The following is a 14,813-nucleotide window of genomic DNA, read 5'->3' as shown; positions in this document are numbered from 1 at the left end:
TGGCACAATGGGCACTGCATTTCCACCAAGCTTCCTCCTTGTCTAGTGCGGTTGATTGCCTTGTGCTACGGTGTTTTAGAAAACTAGTTTTTCTTTGGATGAAAAACTGATATTTGTCCACCGCTTCAAACTCCCCACTGGCAAGTGGGTCAGTTTAAAAGATAATTAGCAAGTTTTAGTAAATTAGCTATTAGCAGTGAAATACGTTGATATGATTATCATAGCAATTGAAAATTGTATTACCCTAAAATCCTATTGTCCAAAACAGGTTTCATCATCATCATCAGCCTGACTATACCCACTGCAGGGCGAAGGCCTCTCCCATATTTCTCCACTTAACCCGGTTCTGTGCTAGCTGCATCCACTTCATCCCTGTGAACTTCTTAACCTCATCCACCCACCTAACTTTCTGCCGCCCCCTGCTACGCTTTCCTTCCTCAGAATCCAGTTTGGCTTTGCCCCGGATGCAGAGCTAAGCAATGAAACAGCAACTTGTTTCTGAGTTTCAGAAAAGCTTACTGCTGGACATTGAGAAACAAAATGTCAGATGCGAAATGACAGGTTATTCAAAGGGCGGCAATAAATATTTGTGTATGTATCATTTGTGACCTTCTGAAGCCTGTTTTCATACCCATACCATACCATCATATCCATACCATCAACCAGGTGATAGAAAAATGCTCGGAATATAACCAGCCCTTATACATAGCATTTATTGATTACGAAATTTGACTCAGTTGAAACCTCGGCGGTGATGCAGGCATTGCGAAATCAGGAGGTAGACGAGCCATATGTGAAAGTGCTGGAAGATGTATATAGTGGCTGCACAGCAACCATAGTTCTGCATAAAGAAAGTAACAAAATTCCCATAAAGAAGGGTGTTAGGCAAGGAGACACAATCTCCACAGTACTATTCACAGCTTGTTTAGAGGAAGTATTCAGAGACTTGGAATGGGAGCAGTTAAGGATAAGGGTAGATGGAGAATACCTCAGTAATCTGCGATTTGCTGATGACATTGCCTTGCTAAGCAACTCGGGGGATGAACTGCAAATAATGATTGATGACCTAGACAGGAAAAGTAGAAAGGTAGGCTTGAAAATCAATATGCAGAAGACTAAAGTAATGTTCAACAGCCTCGGGAAGGAACAGCAGTTTACATTAGGTAGCGAACCACTGGAAGTACTAGGCGAATACGTCTACTTAGGACAGGTAGGAACTGCAGATCCGGACCATGAAAAGGAAATAACAAGAAGAATAAGATTGAAATGGAGTGCATTTGGCAAACACTCGCAGATTATGACTAGCAGCTTACCGGTATTGCTCAAGAGGAAAGTATACAACAGTTGCATCTTGCCGGTACTCACCTATGGGGCTGAAACGTGGAGGCTAACCAAGAGGGTTCTACTTAAGTTGATGACAACTCAGAGGGCTATGGAGCGAAAAATGGTAGGGGTAACATTAAGAGATAAGAAGCGTGCAGAATGGGTCAGAGAAATAACTCAAGTTACCGACATTCTAGTTGAAATTAAGAAGAAGAAATGGGCATGAACAGGACATGTAGTGCGAAGAGAGGATAACCGATGGTCAAAAGGTATCCAGTCTAGAACCTAATGCTGCGCCAACTTGCTGAGAGCGTCGAAAGAAACAAATGGAGATGTTATCAGCGCATAGCACCTTGGCAGACTCCCAAGGTCAATGCTGGCAACAGCGAGGGCACAACACTGAGAAACCAGCTATAAAAACTTGAAAAACAATTAACCCTCAACGACAAAAATTGGAGGGTTGTTATGCAAGCAAATGGTACTGAAACATCGGCCAAGCATGCTACCATTACTGCTGCTAATATTGCCTGTCGCTAGCACTTTTTTGCGGCCTCTTGAAGGAAAATTCGAGACTATAGGAGTTATATATTTTGCAATCGGAAGTGAAAATATGATCATACTAGCCATATGAAAATGCATTGCCTTTATAGGGCATCGGCTGGGAACAGAAATACAAATTACGCAGAAAAGTGTTTTAAGTGGGACCGTATCAAAGAGATTTCACTGCATTAGAATAGTTTATACAGTACAGTAGCCGACCAATATTTTTTAACATACTTGAATATTCTTTTCTGTAGCACCATGACATGCTGCACATGAGGACCCAAAATTTCGGACCTCATTTGGTACTGCTACCAATAACCAACAATAACCAAGCCTCCGTACAGTGAAGCATAATTATGTGATGAAAAACAAAATTCCAGCTAGAAAGCATATTGGTGCCGCTTTTTAGACGGCCCTACCATGTTCCAAACATCTTCAAAACTCAATCGGGGTGTCAAAATTCCCCACTTTTCCAGGATTCAAATTAAAAGAGCACTGATGCCAGCCTCAGCAGAGCTCTTTGACACTACCAGTTGAAAAATTTCCTATAGGCCCCATGTATCAAAAAAAGGCAGTTTTGATGGGTCAAAATTCGGGTGTATATAGGGTGCCTCGATGTGAGGCACCCTAGCACACGGCCGGTCTTGAGGGAGAGCGCCCTTCTTTTAGCGAGCTCTCAGCAAGAATTTTTAAAGATAACAGCCGTAGAGTTAATTAAGAGGAGACGCGAGTATTAGAATGGTCGAAAATGGTCAAAAATCGATTTTGAGAAAAACTTGCTTTTGAAACGTTTATCCTTTTGAGCACCTGCACTCAAATTGTTAGCGCTGAATTCGGAAATGTGATGAAATCGGCTTTAAAAACGTCACGGCAACCACGAAATGCCCCACGAAAAGAGTTCGAAATTCCCGCGCGTGCCGCGGGCGCTACAGCCGGCGATCGCCTCCATCTTGGGCTTTGTTTAAGGCTACTTTCTTAGTGCGCAATTTGAGGTAGCTCAAAATGGCTTCGCTCAAGCGGACTGGCTGCGGGCGCCGGTTTTCCGAAGGCCGATTATGGTCTCTGATTAGCTCTCACACGTCTCCCATTGGCTGGCATAATCAGCGCGACATTTTTTTTTTTCCTTGCTGTTTTGCATTCGCTGCCATAGCCACCATGCCGTTGCTTCATGCCCGTTTGCGCTAGAGTTTCTCGATGCACCCACCGCTTTGTGCAGAGTTCTTCCTTGCGATCAGAGATGCCGGAAAACAGTAGAATGTAACCATGCACGCTATGAGCCTTTGGAAGCCGTAAGGAACGGGCGAGAAACAAAAACCTGAAGACGTTGGCCACAAGCGTGCCGCCGGGACAGTTGAGTTACAGCCGGTGCCATACTTGTTTAGATGGGCAGGGAACATCAACCACGCTGCCCGACGATGACACCGCGGGTTCCAATTACAGCGATAATTGCATCCCATACCACGATACACTTTGAGTTGATGCCACCACCACATACTATTCTACGGTGGAGCTGGGGCACCTAGTGGACAGCGCAAAGTCCATTCTGTCGGGAAAGTCCATGCCCCAACGCGAGTTTCACCTCGGCGTTAACACGGAATGCAATGCGGTACCGAGTTCGTGATTGTCGACATGAAAGAGTTAAGCAGGTTTATCGCGCACATGAAGTGCGGAACCAGCGGCGAGATCGCGATGACGTGAGCGGTGAACCACTCGAGTGTCACAATAGATCTCAGCTGCAGCTGAGCTCGCTGATCGCTTTATAATAATCGCGCCGGCAGCAGCCAGCGCGATTATTCCTGCTTTTTGTCGCGTACTACTCCAACGCAGTGCTTCCGCATATTTTACCGAGTACCTAACTCAGGTGCGTATTAGATCTTCCATTGTGGCAGCTCAGCCATGCGCTGCCGTCAAAGTAATATATCACACACCACCTTACGGGCGTGGCCGCGGTGAGGCCGCGCACCCAGCACGCAAAAAAAAAATCTGCATGAATTACATACTTGCTGTGCGCCAGCTTAAAATGAAAATGCACTGCGAATATATCGTGCCATTTTCCCTGACTTGGTGAAATTTTTTATGCTTTCCCTGACATTTCCCCGATTTTTCCCGGTGCATGGAACTTCCCTGACAATTCCCGGTTTTCCCGGTTGCTAGACACCCTGACAATGGTAGGTTCGCATCTGGACTTCACCATACGTTCGCCCCCTGACAGCCATCGAATGTAGACTGGTCACAAAACTGCTGACCTTTATCATAGTGGTAATCGGAAGCACATATATAGTTTATTTTTTTCTTTAAAATTTGTTTTTTCTAAGTACCCAACTTTTTGGACATTTTTGCGGTTTCGAGTGTGTTCGAAAAATCGGTCAGAGCTGTTCCTGGAAAAAAAAAAAAGTGATTTTCCCATTTCCAAGTTTTTTTTTTTTTTTTTACAGTGTTCGCTGAAGAGCTTATGACATGATCGTCCTATCGCTTCGCTTCATTGGTTATAAATTGGCACAACTAGAAAAACAGGACAGGAAGGATCCAGCATGCTAACCTTAGATATTTGCTAGCAAGTTGCCTTCGCCTTGGTTCATTGAGAACAATGAAAAGGTGCAAAATATAAACAATTTGCTTTTAGACAGCTTTTCTTTGTCAGAGGTAAAACAAAATGCATCTACATGATACATAAAAGTAAGGGCAGACACCTCAGTGAAGCGTTTGCCCCATGGTACACAACATTCACTTGAGACACCATCATTTTGATCAGCATTCTACTCCAGTCATGCACGATGAAGAGTAGTTGAAGGCAGGAACAATGGCTCACCATAAAATCACGACCACCCACAGGCAGTGTCGCTGACTTGGTTGCCAAACCGTAGCCTGGCTTGGGCACTGTGCGCAACGAGGACACCACTGCACAAACATTTTCAATTTAGGATGCTTTCCGCCGCCACTGTCAGCAGTAAAACACATACAAATACACCTATTTTATATTTAGGAACTGTCATGCCGCTCATTGTCCAAATCACCTGATTTCCCAACGCAGAGGCACTTGCCGTCTACTGGAGCAGCTATGGAGACGGCACTGCACAAGTCTCCTGTGGTAGGTAGCCTTGTCTGACAAAGAATCGTTTAATAACTTCTTGTCGCCAACACCGATTTTGGGCCAGAACATAACTGAAACTGAAGTGGACCCCTGTGGCGCCGCCAAGTATATTTTTATATTAGCCTCGCAACATTTAAGTTGTCTTTTCAGCATCGATTACGCGTGATAAAAGCATGGTATTATATTTAGAGACAAAACCTACTACCGCATTCAAACGGTCAACATAATTCGCATTTGTCAGCCTCCGGGATACCTTGCGCGTCACATGATTTGTAGTTGAGAGTCTCGGCCGTTTCCACTGTGGCGGCGATACTTGTATTCCTGTTGTTCCTCTTTACTACCTTACGACAGCTCTGTTTTCAGCAAGAGTGGCTTTTTTGTAGCCAGAAACTGGCGTTCTATCGATGCAAGCCCACTTCATTTTTCTCTTTAGTGTCCCTTTCATGTTGGGCTCAGGTCATTTTATTTCCTTGTAAGCATTATTTCCCGTTCAGCAACTGCACAATGTGTATGCATCCCCCTTACCTGTGTAAGGTGCTCAAGGACCTCACTGGCTTCTAAATAAAGGGATAACTTGATCAGCGCAGCTACTATAGCTATTAAAGTAACGTGTGCACGTAGTACCACATAAATAGGATTATGCATTTTCGTGTTTTATATTTTTTTTTCAAATTCATGGGGTAAAAAATTGGGAGTTATTTTTCGACTTGAAAATAGGGGAGAAATCGGGTTTTTCATGGAAACTGTCCGAAATTTGGGTTTTAACAGGTTAAATTTACAAACTGATAATTTATTCGATTTGCCCTCACCGGTGGATAACAATTAGGGTTGGTTTGGGCTGCTTTCAAGAAATTGTTTCATGATTCGCCGTTTACATTTTTCGCATGTACTGCATCGAGTCTGTGGCTGCAGATAAAACATAATTCCACGCGTCTTTCCCACAGTCAAAAGAGCCTTGTCGATAACCCTAGCTACTGTGTAGCTATTCGAAGCATTACCTCTGTGGACGTTGGCCAAACATACTTGCTTTTTGTTTGCTTTTTGACTATAGTAGCACAGGAGTGTTAATGGTAGGCACTTCGGTGATGTCAGGGGATTCGTTGACGATAATCAAATGGCTCCCATATCCTGACGGATTTTCGCCATGTCCTTGTCAAAAGCTTCTTTCAGGTATTTAATCCGAAGTTATTGTCCTATCAGCATATATAGTTAAAGTGGCCTTGCGGCATTTGTGTACTAAATATCCCCCAGAGGTCCGCCTGCTTAGTGCATGCTGATTCTACAGTACGCCAGGGCATGAACGAAGTAGTGAATCACGCCACCTGCATCACTTTCTTTCGCACGCTGCCTACAGGTAACATCGGATTCCTGGACAGCTATCTTCAACTTCTTATTTGGTCATAGGGCTTCTTCACTGGATCGGTAACCATCTCAGTGTTGCAGTACTTGCACACTAGCGCGTGGCTGCCTTCGCAGTCTTCCGATGCAGTCCAGTCATCCAATGTCTTTCGTTTTGGTCCCATTTAGAGTGCTTGTTAGCAGTGTTGCGAATGCACAATGTGTAAATATCGCTCCTGCGACGTTAGATAGCGGCACGGGTCCTGCAGTCAACGATTGTCCATCTGTCGGCCACCTAGGCTGCTTCTCGCCTGTGCACCAATTGGGGGCACAGCAGTTCCATGGGTACAGTTGTCCCAGAAATGGGGAAAAATCCCGTTTTACCCGATTTTTTAGGAGCATGTTCGGGGTGCAAAAACCGGGCAAAACCGGGTTTTACCTGGAAACGAACAACCCTACACATAAACCCACGCGTAAATTTTAGCATATTTACTGAGAGCTATCGGCTCAGTTAATTCATACAGTGGTGCGTTCTGCACAACAAGTAGGTAGGTTCTACATACGGCTCTTCAAACATTTTTTTCATTTTCTCGGCCTGCATTCTTGCTCCCTTTTTCCATAACTTTATCTAATTTTGCGCATTGCTGCAGTCAAAATTCGTTTTTTTACATTTATCCGTGTTGGCTGCATGCATTTGTTTGCGCTCATGCAGCAATGTTCCACCCCTTTAAAGCGTGCAAAAGCTGGGACATAACAGGTTGCACGTCACGCAAAATTATATGTAGTGCATGCAGCTGGAGCCTTGTGCGAGTGCCTAATTGCGAAAATGCACATCATCACAACTTACAAATTGTTTATGGTGCGTTACGCAGAATGGCGCCAACAACTTGCACTTTTAGATAACAATCTAGGATGGCTGCGCGGAATGGCTGACCGGGTATATATATTATAGGAGGCTATGTTCTATCTTATATGCAGAACATAACAATCTGGGCCAAAATTCACTGTTCCCATTCTGTCCTGCACTATCATGATCAGGCTTTCAGCAAAAAACACACACTGGTGTCGGATTGCCTCAAGCTGACCATGTGAGGAAGGACAGCTGCACCTCGCACAATGCTGGAAATCGGAACAAGTGGAAAATTAATTGTAGCTACAGACAGCATAGGCAGGCACTGCTACATATGGATTTGCTGGGGTAAGCCTGCAATAGAGGGTTTACAAAAGTAAGTCTGGCAACCGTGAGCGGCACGCTGATCCCGCACTGGCGGCCATATTTTGATCGCTTCATCCTTCAGCTTTGTGTTTATCCATCAGTGCCCGCCATTCTCTTCGCGCTTGTCACATTGTAACCTAGTGTGCTGTGCTTGGACCGACCTTTTGATGTCAAGAGAAGACACCTGGTCGAGGGACCTCTCCTCCGTCCATAGCGGTTTTTATCAGCAATGCCTAGATGCGTATTTTGACAGCCGAGGCATGGCGGGGCCCACTGGACGGGCTGCTGAGTGCAGTTACAAACTGCTCTGCCAGTCGTACACGGAACCCTCGTTGATCCGCATAGCGTCATCCCTATCCAGATACAGTATCCAAAGTTTTATAATTTTTTTTTTGTTTGTGTGCCTTTGCTATTTACTTGGAAGCCTATGAGAGATGATCGTGAGTTTGTTTGCTTGGTTTGCGCATTACCGTCGCTTCGGAGAAGAAAGAGAAACTTATCAGTGGATGCCTGTTGGCATTCCGGGTCAGTTTGACGCTCTGTGACTGCCCTTGCTAAACTCAGACGAACCGAAGTTGTCTTCTGTCAATCAATTGAAGTAATAGAAGAAGGTGTTCAAAGGTGTCAAATGGCTCAGAATGGAAAGTCAATGTTTGCTGATGCTGAGTAGTGGTGTATTAAAATGTAAAATAATAAATAAAATGAAAAAATAAAGAAAACCTAAAAACTAAGAACTAAAAATTTTAAACATGAAAGAAAACATCATGTGTGCGTGCGCGCGAGTGTGCGCGCGCAAGCTTCATTATTTTATTGGCTGCGCTGGCAGGTATTTATAGGCACAGAATACAAACCTGAGCTGCGCGCTCTGGACACATACCGGATTTCCGCATCATCAAACGATAACACTTTTGGAAACGGGCTGGAAGTGAGCATATTGCGGCACACTAGTGAGGGTTTTGCAGCCGCTTTTGCAGCGTGCAACACACAGCTTGGACGCCCTAGACAGCCATTTTGCTCTCTGCACCAAGCACTACCATTTAGTACGACTGTAAAAAGTAGCTTCGGTAATTAGGCCCTTGTCATTAGTGAAATACAGAATGGCAAATGCAATCTACATACAAAATGTTTCAAACGAACCTATTTGCACTCTAAGTTCGTTATAGATGCATTCCTTCTTCTCCCGTGTTCTCCATCGCAGCATAAGCTTATCCTTCAAGTTCACATGGCACCATAGCACGCAGAACAACCTTGCTGGTTTAGGTGATATGTTCTGTGAGCTAGCTCCCAGTCAGAGAGACGTGCAGTAATGCTTGACATGCTGGAAGTGACACCTGTAAAGCCAATTAGAACTGCAAACGAGTGGTCGCATACACGCGTATACCTTGATTCTGTGTGCGTCTACGACAATGCGCTGGCTGCATAAGGGCACGCAGAAACATGTTGGCATTCCGAATAGAGCTTGGTGCTAGCAGCGACTACTGAGATGTTAAAAAATGAAACAATCGCATGTGAGCATTCCAACGCAGCTTGCGGTGCATGCACGGCTTCGACGAAGGCGCCCGTTGGCAGCATTCTGTGAGAGGCGCGGACGGAGGGATCAAAACATAGCCGCCACGCAGAGTGTTTCTTTCACTAGATGGCACTAACTTTTGTAAAGCCTCTATTACTGCCACCGGATGGCCAATACATTCTTCAGCCACACACTGCCTTTTGAGCAGTACTGAAGAAGAGATTCTAGAGAGAAAGCAGCAGCTCCAAGGTTACTTCCTGTGCACGCAAGCTGCACACAACGAAAGCGGCACCCAGGTCTGTACATTCCAGATATGAGCGCCTTTTTTCTTCATCCTCTGAGGAGTCAGCAAGCCCCAGGCACATGGAAGTGCTTTTTCCATGTCTTGTTCTGAGTATTTAACGAGTCGAGTGCCCATTGAGTCGTTAAATGTGAAATGCAGAGCAAATAAATACAGTTAAATCTCTACGTAACCAACCATCATGTATCGAATTCCTCGATATTAAGAAGTTTTTTAATGCTTTTGAAAACTGGAAGCGTACGTTTCAAAACTACACGTAACGAATATGATGGAGTGGTAAGAACTTGATTTAATAAAACTGCTATGCCGACTACCTCTTAGCTGGGACATAATTACTAGAAATTTGGCAGAACGCAAGTTTCATGACTACAAAACATGAACTGACATTAATCCCTTAACCGTTTCGGACGAGCGCAGCTCGTCCTTGCAAAGCCGTCCCCAAACCGTTTTGGACGACTATAGCTCGTCCTCGCTGAATAGGTTCTTCCCTTCAGCATTTCGAACGAGCAGCGCTCGTTTGTGGCTTAGATGGCATTTTGCTCGACAGATGGCACCACTGACCTGTTAACTTCGTTTTTTTCTACCACATAAACGTCTTTTACGTATGGCAGCATAATAACCGAAATCAGCACGAAAAAAATAAGCAGTTTTGTTAAGAATTTCGTTGATATAACAAAACGGTGAAGGGGTTAAAGGGGGATGTGGGGCTAAAGCCAAATGCTCACTAAAAAAAATGTTTTTAATTCTTTCTTGTTTCAGATTGTGCATGCATTGAGTAAACGACACCAAATTTAGCTGTCATCTGCAGAGTAAAAACATTAAAAAATTAAAGTAAGTTTTTTTGCGAGATGGGGAGCACTTCTCACCGAAAGCGTCTATGAATGCCTATTTCAAGATGCAGCCCCAGTGAGAGCACGAAACTACACGCGAAGTAAATCCCCAAGTTAGACTGCTTGTTTTTCATGCCAAAGAGGACCTGTTATCGAGAGCTAAAACAGAAAGGCAAATTTTGTGCCATGGAAGTAGCGGATTGGCTGGTAAACCGAAACAGAAGATTGGATTGACAAATGCAGAATGTAACCTTTGAATCTTGTTTTCACACGATTGGGAGCCTGGCTAACTAAAGCGAAGCTGGAGATAAATATGGAACCAAGACAAAAAGGCACTCCCAGCAAGCAACCAAGGAAAGCATTTCGCGAGCTCAGAGAAGGGCGCAGGGCAACTGTCAAGTATTTAAAAAAAAAAAAAAGACTCCAAACAAGCTTTACAGAGCAGCGTCGTGTTGAAAAGTATTGCCCAACATATGCACCAGGCCACTTTGATTAATTAATTTAGGTCCTAAATTTGAATAGTATGTTCTTATATCTTTGACCTCATTTTTCTCAGTTTGCACTTTTTGCAATAGCACGAAAAGTGTGATTTTCAAACTTTTTTGCCAAAGGTTGTGTTCAAGGTGGTCTCTGGACTAAAATTTAGTTGGTAACAAGATAATGTACTTTTTAAATTCCTAAGTAACAAAAAAAAAAATCAAATATGCGACATATTATCGTCATCATCCTCAGCCAGACTATACCCACTGCAGGGCGAAGGCCTCTCCCATAATTCCCCACTTAACCCGGTTCTGTGCTAGCTGCATCCACTTGACCCCTGCGAACTTCTTAATCTCATCCGCCCACCTAACTTTCTGCCGCCCCCTGCTACGCTTTCCTTCCCTTGGAATCCAGTTTGTTACCCTCAGCGACCATTGGTTATCCTCTCTTCGCACTACATGTCCTGCCCATGTCCATTTCTTCTTCTTAATTTCCACTAGAATGTCGGTAACTTGAGTTATTTCTCTGACCCACTCTGCACGCTTTCTATCTCTTAATGTTACCTCTACCATTTTTCACTCCATAGCCCTCTGAGTTGTCCTCAACTTAAGTAGAACCCTCTTGTTAGCCTCCATGTTTCAGCCCCATAGGTGAGTACAGGTAAGATGCAACTGTTGTATACTTTCCTCTTGAGCGATACCGGTAAGCTGCTATAGTCATAACCTGTGAGTGCTTGCCAAATGCACTCCATCCCAATCTTATTCTTGTTATTTCCTTTTCATGGTCTGGATCTGCGGTTACTACCTGTCCTAAGTAGACATATTCGCCTACTACTTCCAGTACTTCACTACCTAATGTAAACTGCAGTTCGTTCCCGAGGCTGTTGAACATTACCTTAGTCTTCTGCATATTGATTTTCAAGCCTACCTTTCTACTTTTCCTGTGTAGATCATCAATCATTATTTGCACTTCATCCTCCTAGTTGCTTAGCAAGGCAATTTCATCAGCAAATCGCAGATTACCGAGGTATTCTCCATCTACCTTGAAAAAATTAACCTTGAGCTCGAAGGCTTTTATGAACACTTTAAAACTTCATACTCTGCTCATTCTGTTAATACCAACTGGGAATTATATAAAAATGTAGTGTTAAATCTGCAATCCTCATACATTCCGACCATCCTTGTAAAGAGTGATTCGAACAACCAATGGTTCAATAATCGTCTAAAACGCCTGCTCAATAAGAAAAAACGCCTCTACCGAAATGCTAAACAAGCCAACAATCAAAAATCATGGGAGCGATATCGAAGTAATGCGAATTGTTATGTGAAAGAATTAAAAGCTTCTAAAAAAATTTTTTCCCTTCGACCTCTTATCAATTCTGCAGTCAAATCCAAGCAAATTCTGGCGAATTCTCTCCCCAAAAAACCACATAAACCAAATAGAATTCTTAGACGCAGATGAGAAACCTATTGGGATCGATAAATGTGTGTCGGCCCTAAACAATTACTTCTCATCAGTATTTTCTACCCCTAACGCTGATATCCCCTTATTTACCAACTTATCGGTGACCCCCAATGCCTGAAATACAAATCAGTCCTGATGGAATAGCAAATTTGATTAAATCCCTCAAACTATCATCGTCAGCTGGCTGCGACCAAATCAGCCCCAAAATGTTAAAAAAATACTATAGCAATATCAAGCAAGATACTCTACCTGTTATTCACACAGTCACTTAGCAATGGCGAAGTCCCTCACGATTGGAAAAAAGCAAAAATAATTCCCATTTTTAAATCCGGCGATAGATCAAAAGCTAATAACTACCGACCAATTTCGCTCACCAGAATTCCGTCCAAACTCCTGGAACACGTGATAGCATCAAATCTAATCACTCACCTTGAATCGCTGAAATACATTTATCCGCTTCAACACGGCTTTCGTAAGTTTCTGTCATGTGAAACTCAACTCGCCAAATTCACACACGACATCCTTCAGTACATGGACGACCGCTTACAAATCGACGCCATATTTCTAGACTTTTCAAAGGCATTTGACCGTCTTCCCCATAATCATCTACTAGTTAAACTTGCCTCCCTTGGAATCCCGCAGACATTACTCATCTGGATTGAGCAATTCCTGTAAGGCCGTGTACAGTTTACATCCGTCAACTGTCATAACTCATTGCTAATTGACGTAACATCAGGTGTCCCTCAGGGCACTGGATTGTCGCCGTTATTTCTCATATACATAAACGACCTCCCAACTAACATAAAAACAAAACTTGGACTTTTCGCGGACGACTGTGTCATTTGTAACGCTATCAAAGGCCCTGAGGACACCATTAGGTTGCAAAATGACATCGCCACGGTTGTAGCATGGTGTGAGCAATGGCACATGCCGCTTATCCATGTCAATCCATGTCTTTCTCTCGTAAGCGCAGCTCTGATAACAGCACATATCGTATCAGTTCCACTCCCATTGCTCGAACGTCATCTTATAAATACCATATACACGTGTGTAATGGCCGCACCCCGAACTTTAGAAAGAAAATTGGGAAAAAAAACTTTAAAAATTTCCCAAGTAAAAGCCGCACCATGAGTTTCAGGAAGTTGGGCAGTGCTGTCTACTGTGCGGTGCAAGAAATACAGAACGTTTTGTGGTTACTGCCGCCAGGTGGGGCCCAAAAATCAAGCCAAAATGAAGCGTAAGGTTAGAAGTAGAATTGCCAATAAGAATTAAGAACAAAATATTTGAGGAAAAAAAAAAGTCGAGCATGGGGGCAGCGGCCACCACCTCCGTTACAAAGGAGGCGCTCCTAGCCGCAGCGATGCCCGCCCGTTACAAAGGGTGAGGCCAGCAAATCCAATCCAATCCAATCCAAGTTTGTTCGCTCCTCTGTTTTACAGCCATTTCCTTGATCGCCCGAAGCATATCACGTGCGATCTCACAGTCGGAACGCATCGCTGCCCTGATTTGTTCTGCGCTCGTGAGCTGAAGATTTTCTTTTTCCTCGATGGGAAAATACGTTAGTTATACCGCTCACTTTAAGCTGAAAGTGATTCACTACGCGAAAGAAGGAAAAAGAGCGGCAGGACGAAAGTTCGGCGTTGACAAAAAATGTGTACGGCGATGGTGCTCCCAAGAAGATGCCCTCAGGAAAACAAATGATCAGAGGAGCGCTTTCCGAGGGAAGCAGAGCATGTTTCCGGAAGTTGAAGACTCACTTCTTGAGTACTTCACGAGCCTGAAGTCCCAATGAGTTCGGAGGAGGACGAAGACGAGGAGTGATGTTTTGGAAACGGGACGAGCCTGAAATCCCGACGAGTTTAGCGGAGGAGGACGAGGAGTTTTTTGACAATAATAAAGGCAGGTACCGTCGCACCCCCTGATTTTCACCCTAATCTCGGAAAAAAAAAGTGCGGCCATTACAAGCGTGTATACGGTACCTTGGCGTCCACCAAACATCAACTCTATCATGGGTTACTCACATTGAAACAATATGCTCGCAGGCTTCACGCACTCTTGGCTACTTACGGAGAAATTTACAATCAGCACCACCCCAAATCAGACAGCTCGCATTCCAGACCTATGTTCGCCCAAAACTAGAATACACTTCATCCATCTGGCACCCTTCACAAGCATACCTCGCTAATAATCTAGAGGCTATCCAAAACCGTGCCGCGCGATTTATCATGTCACAGTACTCACGTGAAACCAGCATCACAGCACTAAAACAAACTCTTTCCCTCCCAAGCCTTCAATCACGCCGCATTATATCACGTCTCTGCCTCCTTCATTTTTTTTACCATCTTCACGACCGGCACCCTGTCCTGCAACCTCCCTCAAGAATGTCCCGTCGACTTAAACACAGTCACCCGTTAAATCTGATTTTTGGCCGCACTGCAGCAATGAATAACTCTTTTTTTCCAGATGCAATAGCCCAATGGAATGCTCTAACGGACGTTATTGCTTCATGCAAAAATAGTGAAATTTTCCGAGCAAAACTAACGAGTCACCTTCAGTGTTCTATTTGACAATGCACACTAGTCTGCTCTTGTATATTTTGTTACTGTTTGTTTGTTTATTTGTTTCGTTTTCTTTCTTTGTTTTGTTTCTTGAACTGGTGTTGGTATGCTGTTGTACAATGTTATTGCCCCCGCCTTATGTAATGCCCTCGGGCCTTT

General features: G+C 44.0%; 1 protein-coding gene across 6 annotated transcripts in view; it reads right to left on the bottom strand.

The window, feature by feature from the left end:
- The window catches only part of Unc-115a (actin binding LIM protein Uncoordinated 115a), a 265,949-nt gene that overhangs the window by 19,758 nt on the left and 231,378 nt on the right, over window positions 1-14,813 (bottom strand). For all 6 annotated transcript variants that reach the window (XM_084577455.1, XM_084576663.1, XM_084575542.1 and 3 more), the window contains one exon: window positions 4,676-4,764. In XM_084577455.1, coding sequence (XP_084433581.1) covers window positions 4,676-4,764 — 89 coding nt within the window. The remainder of the gene's footprint in view (window positions 1-4,675; window positions 4,765-14,813) is intronic.

This window comes from Amblyomma maculatum, chromosome 1, assembly GCF_055883805.1.
Source record: "Amblyomma maculatum isolate TAMU_Amacu chromosome 1, ASM5588380v1, whole genome shotgun sequence".
NCBI classification, from domain to species: Eukaryota; Metazoa; Arthropoda; class Arachnida; order Ixodida; family Ixodidae; genus Amblyomma; species Amblyomma maculatum.
The sequence above is the reverse complement of the archived record's forward strand: the minus strand, read 5'-3'. Positions and strand labels throughout refer to the sequence as shown.